At 37.0% G+C, this 18,548-nt stretch overlaps 1 protein-coding gene across 5 annotated transcripts in view; it reads right to left on the bottom strand.

Annotated features, from left to right (window-relative positions):
• Window positions 1-2,072: 2,072 nt before the first annotated feature.
• The window catches only part of PLEKHH2 (pleckstrin homology, MyTH4 and FERM domain containing H2), a 55,880-nt gene continuing 39,404 nt past the window's right edge, over window positions 2,073-18,548 (bottom strand). For all 5 annotated transcript variants that reach the window (XM_005523381.3, XM_014252945.2, XM_014252946.2 and 2 more), the window contains 10 exons: window positions 16,719-16,816; window positions 16,125-16,302; window positions 14,321-14,476; window positions 12,846-12,943; window positions 12,331-12,472; window positions 11,455-11,600; window positions 9,723-9,852; window positions 8,708-8,794; window positions 6,898-7,035; window positions 2,073-5,646 (listed from right to left, as the gene is read on the bottom strand). In XM_005523381.3, the coding sequence (XP_005523438.2) occupies window positions 5,464-5,646; window positions 6,898-7,035; window positions 8,708-8,794; window positions 9,723-9,852; window positions 11,455-11,600; window positions 12,331-12,472; window positions 12,846-12,943; window positions 14,321-14,476; window positions 16,125-16,302; window positions 16,719-16,816 (1,356 nt within the window). In that variant the 3' untranslated portion in view covers window positions 2,073-5,463. The remainder of the gene's footprint in view (window positions 5,647-6,897; window positions 7,036-8,707; window positions 8,795-9,722; window positions 9,853-11,454; window positions 11,601-12,330; window positions 12,473-12,845; window positions 12,944-14,320; window positions 14,477-16,124; window positions 16,303-16,718; window positions 16,817-18,548) is intronic.

Genomic DNA, 18,548 nt, shown 5'->3' with positions numbered 1-18,548 from the left:
AATTCCCGCTTCTTGGGAATTGCTGTGTGACACACAGTTAATGTAGTTATTTTGCAAAAATTACTATGTAATTATTGTCCAGCAGAGGGCATTGAGGGTGGGTGAGGGACTGGAGCATTTCTCTTAGGAGGAAAGGCTGAGGGGGCTGTGCCTGTGCAGCCTCGAGGAGACACGACTGAGAGGGAGCCTCATCCATGTCTGTCAGTGTCTGAAGGGAGGTGTCAGAGGATGGAGCTGGGCTCTGCTCACTGGTGCCAGGAAACAGGGCAAGAGGCGATGGGCAGAAACCGATGCACAGGAAGTTCTACCTGAACATGAGGAGCAACAACTTCACTGTGCAGGTGACCAAGCACTGGAACAGACTGTGCAGAGAGGTTGTGCAGTCTCACTGACTGGAGGTATTCAGGAACCATCTGGACACAATCCTGTGCCATGTGCTCTGGGATGACCCTGCTTGAACAGGAAGGTTGGTCCAGATGATGCACTGTGGCCCTTTCCAACCTGACCCATTCTGGAATTTTGTGATTTCGTACTTAAGTCAAAGGGCATACAAAGTAAGACACTGTAACAAAGAGGGGCTGGATTACTTCAAATAAGATTATCAAAAATCTAGTCCAAAAATTCTAGGCTTGGATTAGAAAGTAGGATTTAAAGGGTGCAGTAGAACAGCAAGATGACCCTGAGTATGAAAGGGGCATAGGATGTAGGTGAACCCGAGAAGTCTAAACTGTCCTACATCAGAGAAGTGACCCAAAATCCAGAACAACAATTACAGCTCTCTTCTCTAGCTGAGGAGCTGCTTTCTATCTTGAGAGAGTGGAGACAGAAAAACCTGACTAAAATTATTCAGTTACCTGTTTGATCAAATCAAGGAAAGCAGCCTCATTCATAATGATTAACTTAGATTTCATTTTAACTGTTCCGTCTTCCTTACCGAAAGAAGGCTGATGTATCCTTCTCCTGACCCTAAGTAATGTTCATTCTTTAAGATTTTTTTTTTGCTAAATTTAGCTTGCATAATCACCCAGCTTTAGTTCCAGAAGCCTTTATATGGCTATTTTTGTCTTTTTTTAATTATTTCCAGGTTTTTACATGCATATTGTCAGGAATTTGCTAACCTTCTATAGAAACCATGGTCTTGCTAATTAAAATCCAGAAAGAAACTTAATTATGTAGTGTTGTACACTGCAAATCATGCTGATGTCTGTCTAAGTTCACTTCTTTAATCAATTTCAGTCCAACAGAACGTTTCTGGTATCTTGGTCAATCTATGAAGCCAGGGCTGATCTGTAACCAGCACCTAGAGGTAGTAAAATCCCCTGGATAAAGCTGCTCTTGCTCTGCCAAGTAGAGGAAAACTATGGTAGGAATTGCTTCTGGCACTATGACCTCTGCATTTATTTCTGCAACAGCAGGAGTATAAAAAGCAAAGTATTTTACAGTCATTTACTCATTGTCAGAGGTGGCAAATCTGGAAGATGCTGCAGTACACATGTAAGCACAGTGAAAGGGTGTGCAGTTAGTAAATGTACTTAAACCCAATCTGGAATTTAAATTGGAGTTTCCAGTATTTATGTTTCATCTTTCTCTGTTTCTTTTGCCCTAATAAAGTGTAAAAAAACCAACACACACACACAAAACTTTTTTTCCCCTAATTCAGTATTACTGAGTTACTTATCATCTTAGTTAATTTTAACTCAAACTAATAGATTGCACTAAGCTGTATGGACTATTAAAACTCTACCTAAAGGTTTACGTGGTGCATTCCTTTATGCAAGAATGATTTTCTTCCTTCAGAAGCCATTAAAACCTGTGAAAACTGGTAGTCTGACAAGGAACTCCAACACTAAATACCTACCATACTTCTTTTCATAGGGAAGTATACGCTTTTATTTCAAATTTAAACAAAATTTAAATATAAAATAACAAAACCCATTCATTTTATGGATTGTATTAAAACCTTAAAGTTTTATGCTTTGCCTAGTGTGCTACAGGAGTAAATGGGTCTTGTTTGTTCTAGAAATCAGCCGTTCTCTTGCTAATACTGCTACTCAAAAATTGACACGGCAGAGTGAAGTTCAGGTAATATATTAATTTACATTGCATTCCAAATAGTCTTTTCAAAACAATGTGATTGTTTGTACAGACATTTACTAGTGATTTTTCAGTCATTGTCAAGCTCAGATTCATTGATCATTTACATGGATTGTTGATTCTGACTACTAACTCATAGCAAGCATGAAAGCTATTCAAAAGTTCATAGCAGAAGGTGAAGTCTACTTGCATGTATTAACATACTAATACCATCCTGATAGTATTCTTACAACCTAGGCTGTATTTTTACAACCTGGGTTCTGCAAGCTTTGAGCATGGGAAGTTTTCCAGCAAAAGTCCCAGAAGCTGCTGCTCATTTGACGGCTCCCACAGCATCACCACTGCTGAGGTGAGAAAGGTCAGGTTCCTACCTGGGCTTTAGTCATGGATTAGGTAGCACAGTATGAATTTCTTTGATGGATGACTTAAGGTTAAGACCGAGATGCAGAGCACTCATGAGGCTTGGGCTGGTGGGAAAGGCAGAACAGATTATCTGCTTGGACTGTGAAATTTTCAGCCTTGCTGTCTTGCACTGTGTGGTATTCTTTAAGTAGCTCTGGAGCTTGATTATCATGGAGCAAGGCCTTGAGATATGCAGAGTTGTATTTGGAAGTGTGCTTGCATGTGAAAGAGACTCCACTTGCTGACCCTGTTACCTTGAAGGGAAGTGTCTGCTGAGGTTACTGTCACTACAGAATCCTCACTGTTGCTAATCAAACTGGAAGCAGCTCCATTGTTTAACCCACTGTTGTCATGGTAACTGTGAGTACATTTATTTAATAAAATAACACAGCATTTCTAGTCATGTGACTACATGGGATTAATGGTGACCTATAATGAGCAGTTAGTAAGTCTGGAAAGTCATGCCAAAAGAAGGGAACTAATGCATGAATTGCTTCTGATGACAATGATGTAGGCACATACTGCAGCAGCACAGCTTAACAAAAAAAAGCAAAGCACTATCTCGAGTCTCCTACCCAAAGGCAGGCAGGAAGGTCATACTCTGCTTCATAGACTGTACAGGGCTTTATAAAACAACTGTCTGTAATGTTGTTAATGAAATCTCCAAATGTGCACATCAGCTGTTTGTATTGTTTATCATGAAGTCTCAACTTCAATGAAGATTTCAAAAAGAACAAGCTCACTAGTAAAATGCTCCACTTTTTTTGCCTTCTAATAACAGAAGGTGATCTGCAACATTCATTTGAGACTGGGCAATTAGGAAAGACTACTAGTTGGAGTATTCCAGGTTATCAAAATTTCATGATTACAAGAAGACTTTTGTGTTTGTAAATTGAAGTTTTTAATTACATTTGAGAAGCTTTATACTGTGACCTAACTGATGCAGTAATGTGTGCATTTGTAAACACCCCTCAAACCTGTTATTAGTTAATTAAGTTATTATTCTGCTGATTGCAAAGGGGGTTTAATTAATAAATGGATTTCACCATGGAGTCTGTATCATTTTCCATGGGGTGCAACACAAGAAGTAATGCCATAGGTCTCTTGTAGCTCCCAAGATGCTTCCCTGGATGATGGCAGGGGACTGGCTGCCTAGGAGGTGGTAAAACCTCCTGCTGCTGTCTCTGCCCCATGGAAAAAGAAGGGTCTAGTGCCTCAACCACCACCAAAGGGTGGGAGTTACCAGGAAGCTCTTTCCACCTTGCAAAAGTGAAAGCATCTGGATATAGTACATGTGTTGTTTGGTTGTAATTTTCAAGAGGAAGCCTATGGCCTATGGTACCATTTATCAAGTGGTGCTTGAGTCCTGTGGACTTTAGTAGCTGTGGCAGGACTTTGAGAGCTTTCTAAAGAAAGCCAGCTTGCCTGTCTGCCTTACCCCTTTTTAAGACCATATTCTCTGCATGGCCTGTATTTCCCTTCCAATCTATTTTAATTCTTTAGGACGATACTCCCTACTTTTAATAGAGGAAAAAAAGCTGAAAATATATTTTCTCTCAGTATGAGCATTTGAAATGTTTAAAGAACGTAAGACTGAGATGTTTCAATGTGAAATTGCTTCCGTTTTAAGTAATAGTCAAACAAAAACCAATAAGGACTGGCTGTAAGGGATTAATGATCCATGATCATTAACATGAGTTGAAGTGGAAACTGTAAAATGTCCATGAAAGTGATTTATGTTTGAGTACCTTCATGGTTGTACCTAAATTATCTATTAAGAGTATGGTGCTGATCCATTTCAGAGCCTGCAGAAGTGGTTTATTTGCGTTGGAACAAAAAAGAGAGGACAAGAAAAACAATGGATGTAATTTCTATGCATTTGACCTATGTAGCACTGAGGTTTACACCTGAAAAAGGCAACTGGAAAGTGCTCCTAGGTCCAATAGTGCAGATGCAGCATCGTATCTTCAGTGTGCAAGAACATTTAATTAGTATTATAATATGAAATGTATAGATACAAATTAAAAACAAGAAGTAAACATTATTCTGACTCAATGTATACACATTATACACATTGTACATGGATTTTAGGTCTCCAAGTTTACTCACAACATTTTAATCAATAGTTTTCTGTGGTGTTCTTGTGTTTTGAATTGTGAGTCATTCTTGCCATCTGTATTATATTATTATTCTGGATTAGAAGAGAAATTAGGTACAGAGTCTTGTTTAACAAAACTGTACTAAATATAGTGCCTATCCAATTAAGATTTTTTTCAAAAGGCTGGAGCATAAGTTTATTTAGAAATTTGACTAAGTGACTAAGTGCTGAAGATTTGCCAAGTAAAACAGCTGTATAACAAAGGCTAGAGTGTATCATGAGAATACCCTTTAAATTTGTAATAGTTACATGATGTGCTTATGTATTTGGGTTTTTTTTCAAAGGAGAAACAATTATACAGGATTTATTCCTTTTAGTCCCATGATACTTATATAGCAAATAAGGATGGTTACTGGAAGTGGAAAGTATTTTGTATTTGACTGCTTTTCTAAACAAAAATGCCTTTTCAAAATGAAAGTTATACAACTGATCTAATTTTGAAAAATAGAGATGAGGAATTGAAGACAGTTTGGTCCCTGAGTATATATATCTATAAAACTATAAGATCTGTACAATTGTTTCCAATGACACCTTTTTCCATCACTATAAACAGATACATTTTTTCTGAGCTGTAGGCACAGGCAATCCCCAGTAAATCATAACCCTTTAACTGACGCATCATCTTTCCAATTCAGGCCACAGCTTTAATTAAAGGGCTACTCCTGTTATATGCAATTGAATGAATGCAAACCTGTCCACCTTCCTTTTGTTTACAGAGCTGCTTACGCTCTACATCTTGTACAACAGAAGGTTTTCAGTCCACGTAGAAACCCTCTAACAAGGATGCATTATCATGATACATAATCCTTTCATAACAAAGTGGGACATTTAGTTGGTCTGTTGATTGCAAGAAGTGGCTGGCTCCCCATTTCCTTGAGTTTCTGTCCAGTTTGAGGTGCCAGTAATGCTGGAGCAGAGAGGTGATGAGCAGCTCCTTTTAGCTGATGAAAGTTGTTAATGTAGCTGGCAATCAGTAGAGTGATCTCAAGAATCTATAACAGGAACATACAAAACTCTTTGAAAAATACAATGATGTGTTTTGACTGCTGAAAAAATAGCTAACTTTTTAGCAAGTGACAATCACCATCAACTGGATAAGTACTTGTACTTTAACAAATTAATGATGGGGAGAGAGGATATAACTAATAAAGCTTTTTTTATTGCTCCTTGCAAATAATGTAATATTATTCCCATCAGGATGTATCAAAGATACTTTGTCTTTCACAGTCTTAAATGATTCAGAGATTACTTCTTTGATTTTGAGAGAGATGTTGAAGTCCAAAAGATGATGCTCTGAGAAGTTTTGCCAAAAAGTATCTATTTCTCAGAGAACTCAAGATGCAGGGTAGATGAAGGGAATAAAGACTTCAGGGAGGTTTTTATCATATTTTCTCTTTCTGACCCATACAAACCTTGCTGAGACACTGAACAGGTTGCCCAGAGAAGCTGTGGATGTGCCATCCCTGGAAGTGTTCAAGGCCAGCTTGGATGGGCCTCAGAGGAACCTGGTCTAATGATAGGTGTCCCTGCCCAGGACACAGCTAGGTGATTTTAGGGTCCTTTCCAACCCAAACCGTTCTGTGATTCTGTAAGGGCACAATCTGAGGGAAACTTCAACACGTGTACTTTACTATGCTTATTTGTATGAAGAATCATGTTTTGAACCAAATTTATATATGGAATTTTGTATTATTTCATAAATTTGTTCAAACTAACAGCAAAACCTTTGGTTGTTTTTGTTTTTTAATACAGTCAGTCTTACCAGTGGAGAGAATCTAGATATCTAGATTTAAAAAGCAGGACTTTTTTTTTTTTTTTTTACCAAAAGGAAAAATATTCTAGGATTTTTAAGAAGTGACTGGTCTTTCAGATGTTGCGTTCTACAATTTCACTGTAGATACCAAATGTACTTTTTGAAAAATCATCTCTGGTGATGATTAGGCAAACAGACTAAGTTTTAGGTACTGCATGTAATTTCTGTCCTTATCAGCCTTTTTTGTCCTTCTATGAAAAATATGGAATGTTATAGACAGGGACACAAAAAGAATAGGAACACATCAGTACTGTCACAGTTAGCCCTAACATTACTAATTATTTGCTCTCTAAAATCATCTGGCAAGCGTTAGTAATCTGAGCAGGGTGGGATTAAAAAAGGTGTTTCATTTTTCACATCTGTTAGGGATTACCCACTAGACAGAGCACAAAAGCAGATGGTGGAAAGCTGTTTCAGAAAATATACCAACCTTTGGTTTTGTCATGGCAAAAAGGTGTTTTTCAGTTGATTTGTCCTTTGTCTGAGCATTGTTAACAACCAGCATAAAATCATCTTGATAGCCTCCAAAAGTCATCAGACTCTTATATGTGTATGTAACTGTCAATCGCTGAAAAAAGGAAACCCCCAGAACAAAACACAAAGCAGTTAAGCAGGACAATTCAGGAAAAACAGATTATGACAAATTCCTCTTTTAAAAACGTAATTACACATATATTTTTCAGTGGAGGTAGCCTCTTGTGAATCCTGAAATTTACTGTGAATTTTAGGATAACTCCATTTAGACCTTCATGATGAGGAATTTTCACTGTAGACAACTCTTCTGAGTTTGACCTCTATTTCTATTCCAAATTAATTAGATAAAATATAAGAAGATTTCAACTCAAGTGTGTAATTCCATTTACCCAAATCTTGACTGACTTTGAGAAAAGTTAATCTTACTGATTCCATTTGAAATTGAAGCAGTGTCTAAATAAATTAAATGGCAGAGTATGAGATATCTGAAGGAATTTAACTCCAGTATTCTATTGTGTGTTTTGCAAACACACAAATTAAATTCTCTTCTCTTTTTTTTTCACAACTCTGATGAAACTTAAATGCTCTTCAAGGCTCCTCAGCTTTTCATCCCTCAATTCTTACTATTCAGTGTTCAACAACATAATAGTGGCCTCTGAGTTAAGATCAGCATTTAATTTATTGCTGCACCTCATAATTTTTTTCTGCAGATGTTTACATTTAAACTTCATCATCAGACAATGTTTGTACAATAACAGTGTCCTTCCCTAGTAAACCTACTTTTGCCCCAGTTTTGAAATAGTATTATCTCTACCCCTTGGAACATCATTTCTGATATCCCTGATCCTTCCTACAGAAAATCCCAATGTTCCCTGGAAGCTGAGCATTCCTTGAATGTCAAATAAGGCCTGCCAGTACTTAACCTGGCAATCCCCTACAGAAATGCCATAGCTCCAGGAGCCGTGTTTGCAGAGCTCTCTGCAGTCTGATGCAACCACATTTTGCTTGTTCCTGAGAGCTGCTGTTTGCTCTCCTCGTGCTCTTTGTTTTATTATTTAACTGCAAAGAAATGTAATGAAAAGGCCCATATCAGCACAATTATAAAGCTGAGATTTTAATTTTCTGATATTCAGTATTAGCACTTGCTAATAGCAGCATGCCATTCTTTTTCTTTGCAGGATATAAATGAAGGCAGGGATCTTCTCAGGCATTGCTTTTTACACTGATTACGAGTCATTCTCTGTGAAAACTTGTGTTGCAAATCAAAGAAAAATCTGAGCCTAAAATGACATAATTAAATAACGCTGGGTTATATTACCTACTATTAAACAAAAATAATACAATGAAAATAACAATCTTTTAAAGTAACTGCTCTTTGCAGAGTGTATGTATTATGAATAATACTGGAAAATTAAGTCTCCAGGAAAATGAAATTAATGTTATTGTGATAACATTACAATAACTATGGATTTCCTGACATCTGAATGATTAAAACATTAACATTTCATTAAATTATAAAAAAAACTGTATCTGATAAACAAAAATAAATTCTGTGCAAAGAATTCATTACTTCTATTATTAGTGCTACTGTAATGATGACAACATTAAAGCATTTTAAAAGGAATGAAGTTTTGCTTTAAGAGAAGGACAAGATAACTTAGCATGAAAAGCTAGTGACATCTTTTAGATAGTATGGTGGTGAATCTCTCCATATAATTATTAATAAAATCTATCTTGACCAAATTTAAAATAGCAATTTCACTTACCATGGAGCTGTAATCCAGGATGCTTATGCCATCTTCATGGACAGCAAACCATATGAAGGACTTCTCAACTGAGGGTGTTGCTAGAGGCTACAAAGAGAAATGTTCTTTAATTACTAATTCAAAATGAGGCAATATGTGAATAATTATTAATTTTCAGCTATTATAGACCTCTCTCCATCCACAGTTCTCACTTCAGTTCCCTCACAGTGTAGATTTCAGTAAAGGAATTGAAATACCTGCCCAAAGCCATGTAGGTGGCCAGTGGCAGAACTACGAACTCAAACTAATACACTTGAAACCTACCCTGGTACTTAGTCCAATAAAATATATAGTCTCATTAATAAAATAGCCAGCTGTCTTATAGGTTTTCCACTAGCTCATATATATAAATATACAAAGAACTGAGTGTTGACAAGCAATTTTATATATATATATATATATATATATATATATATATATATATATATGTATACACATACACACACACACACACACACACACACACACTGGGTTTACCTATTAAAACTGAAGGCATGAGGTGACAGTTCTCTTTAACAGAGGTGTTATTTGAATCAAGAGAATTAAGATACCAGTGGTTAAGATAAATTAAGAGAGGCCAGCATAGAAGGGAATGCTCTGAATACTCTTAACCTTTAGTGCTTCTGCAAGGTTCAGTTTCCAGAGCCAGTTAACGATACCTTTTCAATGTTCTATTAGTTATCAGGTAAAAAGAGTCTAAACCTAAAAGGCTATCTCAAACTAAGATATAAGGAAATGGAAATACAGATTAATAATGTAAAACAAGCAGTAAGTGGAAAGTTTACTATTATGATATGCTTAGTACTACGGCTATTATATTTCACCAGTGTATAACTTAAAAAGTGATATGACGGGAGATTCAATCAGCTCATGTACACACAGTTATTTTCAATAAAAATGTACTAATATTTGCAAATTATATTTATATTTAAGCCCCTTCTCTCCCTCCCCAATCAAGCTCATTAAAATGTCTCACTTTTGCCGCAAACAATTTAGCCCCAAAGAAAGGCCATTTCCTGGCCACGGTGAGATAAATGCGCACGCAGTCTGTGGCACTGTGCCCACGGAGAGCCATCCATCTTGTCGACAGTCGCTGGCAAAGCTGTCTGTTGAAATGAAGGATTTACTTACTGAAGGGCATTCCAATGCTTGCCCACAGCAAGTTTAATAAGCAACAAAAGAATCCATTTCTTAAAATGATAATTTCAGTTAATACAAGGACTACTGCTGATACAGAATTAAATAAATCCAAAATGTCATTTAATATTTTAATGCACATGAAAATTATTAAGTATCTTCTAATTTCTGAAACATTATGATTATATATTGATGTAGCAGTTGCAGCATAAAGGCAGAAAGTCTGGGACAGCTTTTAATGTGTCTCTACAGAGAATCAATGTACCTTTATCAGTACTCAACAGCTATGTCAGTTGTCATTCCAAAAATCCATCCAGCTTAGCACATATTTTTACCCGTGGCTTGGCAGGAGGTGTGAAAGATGTGGCTTAGCACTTCTCCATTTTAGTGTCTGAGCACTGCTACCCAAAATGCTGCTCCTGATGCACAGTGTGTTCACACTGGGCCTTTTTTTCTGGCTCCTTTTGTGAATTTGTGGTTCCTTGGCAAGTTGGTTCAATGCTGTGGAAAAACTGATTCTCAAAAAACCCAAAAAACCCCCAGCCCAGAATACCTTTCTTGGACACTGACCTGCAGTCATAAGGTTATTAGATGTAGCCCAAGAAAAGGGAGGGCTAATGTGTAGTAAAGGAAGATCCATCACTTGCAGCTTTGGTCTTACTGCTTATGAAGTCAAACTGCACCCTTAGCAAAAAAAATAGAGGCAACAGGGCAGGCACAGAGTGATTCTTCCCATACCACAGATTTCCAGCTCTGCTTGAAATCTTGTAATCTTGTAATCTTGAGATCTTGTAGTGTAGGACTACTTCAACAGTTCAATAGGTCTTTCACTTTCCCTCCATGAGTTAATCTAATCTAATCTGAGACCTTTTAGAATTTGTTCTTTGAAGCTCATTGCCTAAGTTTGAATGCCCCATTGTCTTCTGAGAATGTAATAATGTTATTATGTGCATAAAATAATAGCTTTAAATTTTCTCAACCTGAAAATTTTCTGTACTGAAGAACATTTCTATGATGTTTACTGGATTTCAAAACCACTGTATCACTGACTTTGGATAATTTATTACACTGTTCCACTCGTTTTCATGTCAGTGGATGTTGATTTAAATGCCCTGCAGGTTATTAATTTTAAATAAAGTGATACCTTACTAGTAAGTCCACTAAGTTACACATTGCTGATTTGACTGGCTGCCAGAGATTGCACACTAGAATAACAAACAGATCACGTCCTCTTGTCCTTCACTTCAGTAATGCTTTAAAAGTCTGTGCACAGACAGACCTAGTTAGATTTGCTGAATAAGAAAAATAAGAATTTCAAAATCGCTGGGTTTTGTAACACTATGCAGTGCTGTATGCTACAGCTTTTGCTGGAATGTGTTATTAATAATGGTCCTTTGTTTAGATTAGAAATATGCAGAGGAAATGGGTTCTTCAGATCAGTGAGAAAATGAGTTTCAAACACAGGTTTAAGCAAATATAGCCAAACAGTACATTATTCCCAGTGACAATTTAAAACTTCCATGTTTCACTCCTAGATCTTTAGAAAGTATGAATCAAAAAACCCATCTCACCTTAACTGTTCCTCTGAACAACCTTGCTTGTATCTCTTAGGGTAGAATCTCTCCAAAACTTGCTTTAGTGTTTGGTTGGACTTAGACTGGGAAGTGACTTGCCCTGCTGGAGTTGAGAAAGGCCGTCCAAAATCTCCAATCTCTACCTAAGGGGAAGTCCATGAAGAAAGTTTTTTGTTACTCCAGAGTAAATTTCTAGCTGGATATTATGAACTATCTTCTGATCTGTTTTACCAAGTACAAAGGAAAACAAAATTGTCAAATAATGTATACTTTTCACTGATAAAAAAGTCACACTAGTGATTTTCTTTTTCTTATTTTCTATCTACCATGGAAAAAAGTTAAATATCAAGCACAAATTGTAGACATTAATAATATTACTTCTGCTCCTGGATTGCTAAATCTCCAGCTGACAAAAATCAGTTTACATTTATTGAGTAACAACATCAAAAATAACTTTCTCAAAACGCTTCATTTGAGCTTTTAAAATTTTAAAAATAAAACATCATGTCTAGTAAAGAGGTCTTAGACTTTCACTGAAGAGCTGTTACTTTGGAGAATTAATTTTCAGAAATCATGGAAGGAATAGTGAATGAAGAAATGGTATATGATTACATGATATTTAATGCCAGAGGGCCTGTCTGTGTAAGAGGGAAAGCACATTTTAGCCATACTGGTGCCAGCAGCAGCGAATGCTGTAAAGCATTTCCACTCCAGTCCAGAATTGCCTTACACAAAGATTCCAGCCCAGTCTGTTTCCTGCAGACTCATATGTAAGAAGTGGAGGTCAACTGAGTGTCAAGCAATCATGGATCAGTTTGTTTAAGATTTTCTCCTGAAAACCTGCTGTGTGAGTTATTCATGCATAAAGATTACCTGAGCTAAAAGGGCTGTCAATTCCATCGCTAATTCTTTGTTTACAGGGAAAAGTCCATTGACTATTTGATCATTTGTTTGATACACTAGCAGCAGCTTCTCTCTGTCTGTCTCCCCATGAACTTGAACTGAAAAATAAAGCCTACAGAAAAGACAGAAAGTTATTAAATAAAGAAGATATAGAAATGCATTAGCCCTGAGGATTAGCAGTATCTCTGAATGTGACAAGTTTATTTCAGCATCAGAACACATTAGCAGAGTAACACTTGTACTTGAACCGGTGGGTAAATATTTAATGTCAGTCTTTTGACTTCAGTGGGGTTTTTTTTACAGCCCTGCTCACCTCTTAAGAACTAAAAAAAGGTAACTATGTTTAAAAAAAATTCTTCAGTTACACCCATTTATTATTTTTATTGCAAGCTTCAAGTCAGCCAGTGTTTCTCAGATGAAGAAACTGCAGAAACTGAAAACCAAATCTTGGTACAAAACAGAGATATTATACTTGCTAAACAAACCTGTTTTTGTAAGTAAGGCGGACAGTCCTTGTGCCTTCACATTTCCCAGGGTGTTGTTCTTTGGAGGCTTGCTCCCATTTTGAAATAATGTCACAGATCTAGAAGGAAAGCAATACAGAACTGATTTGGCATGTCTTCCTGTTTCAAAACACCTCTGAATAGAAACTGTCAACTTATTTTAATGTCCTCTACCTATAGCCTATTAGAAACATACAAAGCTTGAATTTTTAAACTCACTGAAGTGTAACTTTACTTGCATTTCTTAGTCAAAGTGTTTAATAATTAACATTTTTGGTTTTTGTTTATCCTGCAACACATGCAGTATCTTTGGAAACAAGCCATAACATGGAAAGGCTAGGTACTTGATTTAGCAGCTGCCAATGAACAAATAATAATACAAAGTGAATTGTTACATAATTAATCAAATGCCTTTGCTCTCTGCCTTCTCCTTCTGCTGCATGCCTAAGTTTTTCAGGTCTTCTCTAGTAACTGCTATAAAGTTGGCATGAAGTTTGCTATAAAATGCACCAAAAGTGGTTCAGAAAGAAAAGCTGGGTAGGTGGGAAGATGGGGAGGATGTGGAACAGAGATCTTAGGAGCCCGGCTGAGCTTCATGTCACCATTCCTTATAGAAGTTCCTTCCTGGAAGCAGTAATATAAGTAGGTTCTAAAGTTACAATTACCTAGAAAATAAGTACGTCTTTTATAAGTTTTGCTTTCCATATGGTCATTTTTCTAATCATGGTGACACCGCTTGTTTATCCAGGTTGTACCACACCTTGTGACTCAAAAGTGCAGCTGTGAACATTGGCCAAAGGGTGCAGAAAGCTACTTGGTAGAAGTACAAGAAATTAATTATTCATTAGTTGCTAAAAGACTTGGAAAGTATCTAATATTTTACTAAAGCACAGATTATATTGCGTATTGTCACTCTTTACTGCTAAGAATTTAATTAATAGAGGGAGCTAAAATTTAGAATTCAGGACAATGGCAAGCCAAAAATTGTAAATTTCTTAAACTGAGGCCTAAAACTATTCTGTATTAAAGAAGGAACCATTTCTTATTTTAATTTCCCAGGATCTCCACCCCAGTATCAATGACTTCTTGGACCTCCCATGGTCATCTTCTGGAGCTATATCAGAAATGTTGACTGAAATCTCTAAGTCCATGTTTGACTGTAATTGCTCTTTAGTTTTAAAGAACTGTAACAGCTTACTTTTTGTTTTTTAACAAAGCTGTTACTTCTTTGAATAATATGGGTCTCTTGGAGAAAGTTATTAACTATAGTTCACTGAATGAATTTCAGCAACTGAAAAAGTGATTTTTTAAATAAAAAAATCTTTCTTTTCACATTAAGAAAAAAAGACAGTTTTCAGCCTGAAAAATGTTTTCCTTTATATTGTCTGAAGAAAGCTCTGTCAAATGAAGATACTTTGGTTATTTATATGCACAGCTTCTTAAAGGCTTTTGTTTACCTTGATGTTTCCTTGAAGACAGTGCTCTATATCCTTGCCAGAGGGATCATCAGAAAACAGTGCAAATCCTGACTGAGCTGGTTTCCTCATCCCTGTATCTTGGTTCAGAGTGTTCAGAAATTCCTCTACTGTGGTAGAAGCATCAAACCCAACGACCTAAAAAAGCAGCCAAAATGTATTTTGCTATCAAACTCATTCCTGTTCCCCCCCTAAATCTATTATTTTGAAATATAATATCTCTAGAATAACAGTGGGACTGTAAGACCTATTCCATCCATTATTGTCACTGGAAATTAAAAATTGCCGCAAAAGGGCCTAGAAAAGATTTCCTCATGGGAAATCAGTTTAGTGGAATTGGTTTCCTTGCACTTGCTACACTTGGAATTCCATGACAGAATTTATATGACAAATAGTCTGGTATCTGAGTTTTCTGTGACAAATACCACTTGAAAAATTAAGATGATATTTTCCTGCACCTTCCAATATAGTGGAGAAGCAAATGAGATTAATTAATCATTTTTCATCATGTGCATCTTTGGAGAGATATCAGGTGGCAGATCTACACTGGTGGATTCAAAATATTTCATGAATGTTGCTTTGTCACTATAACACAGGTCAGTAATATACAGAACCTTCTAATTTTACTTCCCCAAATATGAACTTCTGTCTGCTGTGACTGGTATTGAAGCATTTGAACAAGAGATGGCAAATGGCTTCTTTACAGACACCAGTGGCTGACATTCACTTAAATCTGTGTTGAGGGTGTTTTCCTGTATTTGATATGCTGAAAATGTTTTGGTAAAAAATATCTTGAAAATGGATCATGAACTTTTGTTTGAACTTCTCAGTGGCTGGCATTAAATTAAAAATCTGGTGAATGTTCAGAGATTAATACAAGATTTTTAAATACCACTATAATTATTATTCAAATATTATCAAATAATGGAGCTGATCCCATTGAAGTAATTTATTAGAATTTTCTTAGCTCTTGGAACTATACCATTTTGGGCAGTAAATAACTATTGAGCAGTTCCTCCTTGTCTTCTCCACACTTCAATTTTGAAACCCTTTAGGACTATTTAAAGGATATTGTTTTTTTCCTGTTTTACAAGACAAGCAGTAAGCAATTAAGAAACTTAGAGGTGAAAATACGCAGAGTTCTTCTGTAACCTGAAAAGAAAAATTTATTTGATATAGCCTTGATCTCATATAAAAAGTTGCTTTCTATCTAGGAATACTATGAATTGTTAAAACTCTTCTCAGCCACCTCTCACAGCTGGAAACACAAACCAGGATGTGAAGCAGCATGCTTGGAAGCTCATGGACTGTTTCCTCCAGGCTTTGACTAATGACATCCCCAAAGAGTTAAGAACAGAGCCATGTTAGTTCTGTAACAAATATGGTTATCCTTCATGACTGATAATGGGAGTTACAGCTGTGCTTCCAGGCCTTCACTGAGATATTTAATTTCTAAAATGTCTGATGAAAGGAAGTGGAATTTAATGCCTTTCCTTTTCCTTCAGTCTAATTCATTCATCTCCTGGTCAGGTTAAATAAGAAACAGTTTTGGCAGTTCTCACTCTTACAAGGTCTTACTTTTTTCTTTAAGGTTTTTCCCCAAACTGTTACTTTTACTTGATCAAATAAGATCATGAGTACTTTGTGTCTGCCATTGCTGGCACTGGCACAGGATGAAACTTGAGGCATGTTTACCTTACTGTTCTCTTTTTGATGTACTACTTCATGTATATGCTGACAGCAGGGGGTCGGGAGAGCTCAGATTTCGTGGCCTGCATAACATTACCTGATATATGCCATTCATGAAATGAACTGGAATACTGAAGGGCAGGGAGTGATGGTAGGGATTTCTCAGGAGAGTGGAAAGGATTTCCATTCTGGAAGGTCTGGCTTCTCGGTCTCCGTTCTGCTGGGTACGTTCTACACAGCGCTGGCAATATATAGCGTATTTCCCAAATTCAGTTCTATGGCAAAAAGAGAAATAAGGCAATTCCTGGGGACTGACTGAAAGGATAGTGAACTGTGAGTGAATATTTCTGGAGAAGCCTGATGGGAGGAGCACTCAGATTTCACTCTCTGAGATTTCCAACACATTTTTTTGTATGTGGAATTAGAGCATTAGTCCACTGAGACCAGCAGTATTTTGGTTTTCACGGTTTTGCAACACACAGTCAGAGTATGCTCTTCAAAATAATTTTTTTTAAAAACATAACTTTCCCAAGTGATGCACAGAAGTAACATGTACTGGATTTTTGTAGCAATTCTACTCAGATTCATTTTAAAATACACATCAAATGATCTGATATATTACAGGAAAGATTGAAAACAAGGTACTTCAGAAAGACCAGTTGACTAGCTGGGTATTAATATTCAGGCACACCTGGAATCTGCATTCTTCTTTAAGTGAAGTTTAAGAAGCCAAAGGAATGGGTGCTGGGGCAGAAAGAGTCCAACGCAGAGGGCCAAGAGCTGCAAGCCCTGAACAAAAGGAATACATTCACTGTTTTAAACATCTTACAACATAAAATTTCCTGATGTGGCTGCTGGCCAGCAGTGCAGCTTACTGTGTCAAGTTGAAACTGCTGAAATAGGAATGAAAAAAACAGAACACAGAGAAAAAGCTGAGTAAATAAGCATATTACCTCACTGAAAGGCCCAATACTCTCTATTTACATGTTTACACCAAGTTTCTTTTGGGGCTGGAAATGGGAAAGCAGCTGAGTTTGTGTAAAAAACAGTTAATACAAAGGGAAACACTAAGGCTGCAAGGCTAAGCACTATGAAATGTGGAGAAGCCTGTACAATTTTAATTCAGCTCTCCTGTTACACGTTATGCAGCAACACATAAGACATTTTTTCTCCCACCAAATTGAGAGTACCTATTGAAAAAAACAATTATTCAGTATTTTGGTATATTGTTGTTGCTCAGTATGTATCCATCAGTTTCACTTAATACAGAGTGCACTCAAGTACCCTGATATACACTTACTAACTTGCAACTACTTTTCTCACAATCAATGCTTCACACAATCAATGCTTCACACTGAGATTTAAAAAACAGTGCTTCTCTATCTTGATTTAGCTGATTTTCCTGGTATTAAATAGAAATTTGACAGCACTGGGACAGATATTCCCTTTCATCAAATATTGATACTTTGATGGAGGATAGCACTGGCTCTGTTGAAGGCATACACTGGTGTAGAAGCAAGTGAGGAAACTAAAGCAGGAATTTAGGACTTAAAAAACTTGGTGTAAGGCTGAAAACATTTTACTGCATGTATTAACTCTTAGAAGTCATTCCAGGGATTAGGACAACAACAATTTATTTATCTACATCGGAGGGAAGGCCTTACCAGTGGTAAGAAGAGTACCAAAGAAGGATTATAGTAAGTTTAACTTCCATCAGCCGCAGGTAGCTTCAGTGTGTGTGCTAACTGACATTAATTTACCATGCCTGTTATAAAAGCTTTGTGAATGTTTTAGCAATGCACACATCAAATCACAGAATGGAAGGAACCTTAAAGATTATCTAGCTCTAACCCCCTGCATGGACAGGGGTGCCTTCCGCTTGACCAGGTTGCTCCAAGCTCAGTTCAACCTGGCCTTGAACACTTCCAGGGATGGGGCACCCATGGCTTCTTTGGGCAACCTGTTCCACTGCCTGTCCACACATCAGCCTTCCCGCAGATACAGGCTGTTTCTAGGCCATAGGTATGGCTCCTGGTCATGTTCTACTTTCTGTGGCAAGAGAAAAACATGTCTATTACAGGAGCCCTGATATGGTAACTTCCTGTCTCATGTTCTGATCCATCTCCTAGTTCTGTAGGCATTGCTCTATCACAAGTGTAATGTTTCAGTTCTGTTAATTCTATGCAAGCTTGAAGTACTGGCTTTCCTTTCAATTCCAGTTCATTTCCTATCTGGATAGCAGTGAGTAGCTGGCAGTGGACAAAGGGAAGAATTTCAAGTATGTATTAATAATGTAGCTTGTAGGGTGAATGCTGAACAGCATGACACATGAGGGGACATTTATCAGAAGCCCTGAGCCTTAGCTGAGATTCCACAACATGGCACCACAGCTTCATACTCATGCTACTGAGTCATTTGCCATGTGACTTAGACCACCAAGCTTCCTGAAGCAGCACCTCTCTTAGGAAAGAAGCAGTAAAAAGTATTATGTTTCATACATTCTTACTTAGCGCTTGACTTG

Source organism: Pseudopodoces humilis, chromosome 3 (assembly GCF_049639895.1).
Source record: "Pseudopodoces humilis isolate 2021_Gansu_Grassland_sample_001 chromosome 3, ASM4963989v1, whole genome shotgun sequence".
In the NCBI taxonomy this organism is placed as follows: domain Eukaryota; kingdom Metazoa; phylum Chordata; class Aves; order Passeriformes; family Paridae; genus Pseudopodoces; species Pseudopodoces humilis.
Note: the sequence above shows the minus strand (reverse complement) of the source record. Positions and strands in the feature narration are given on the sequence as shown.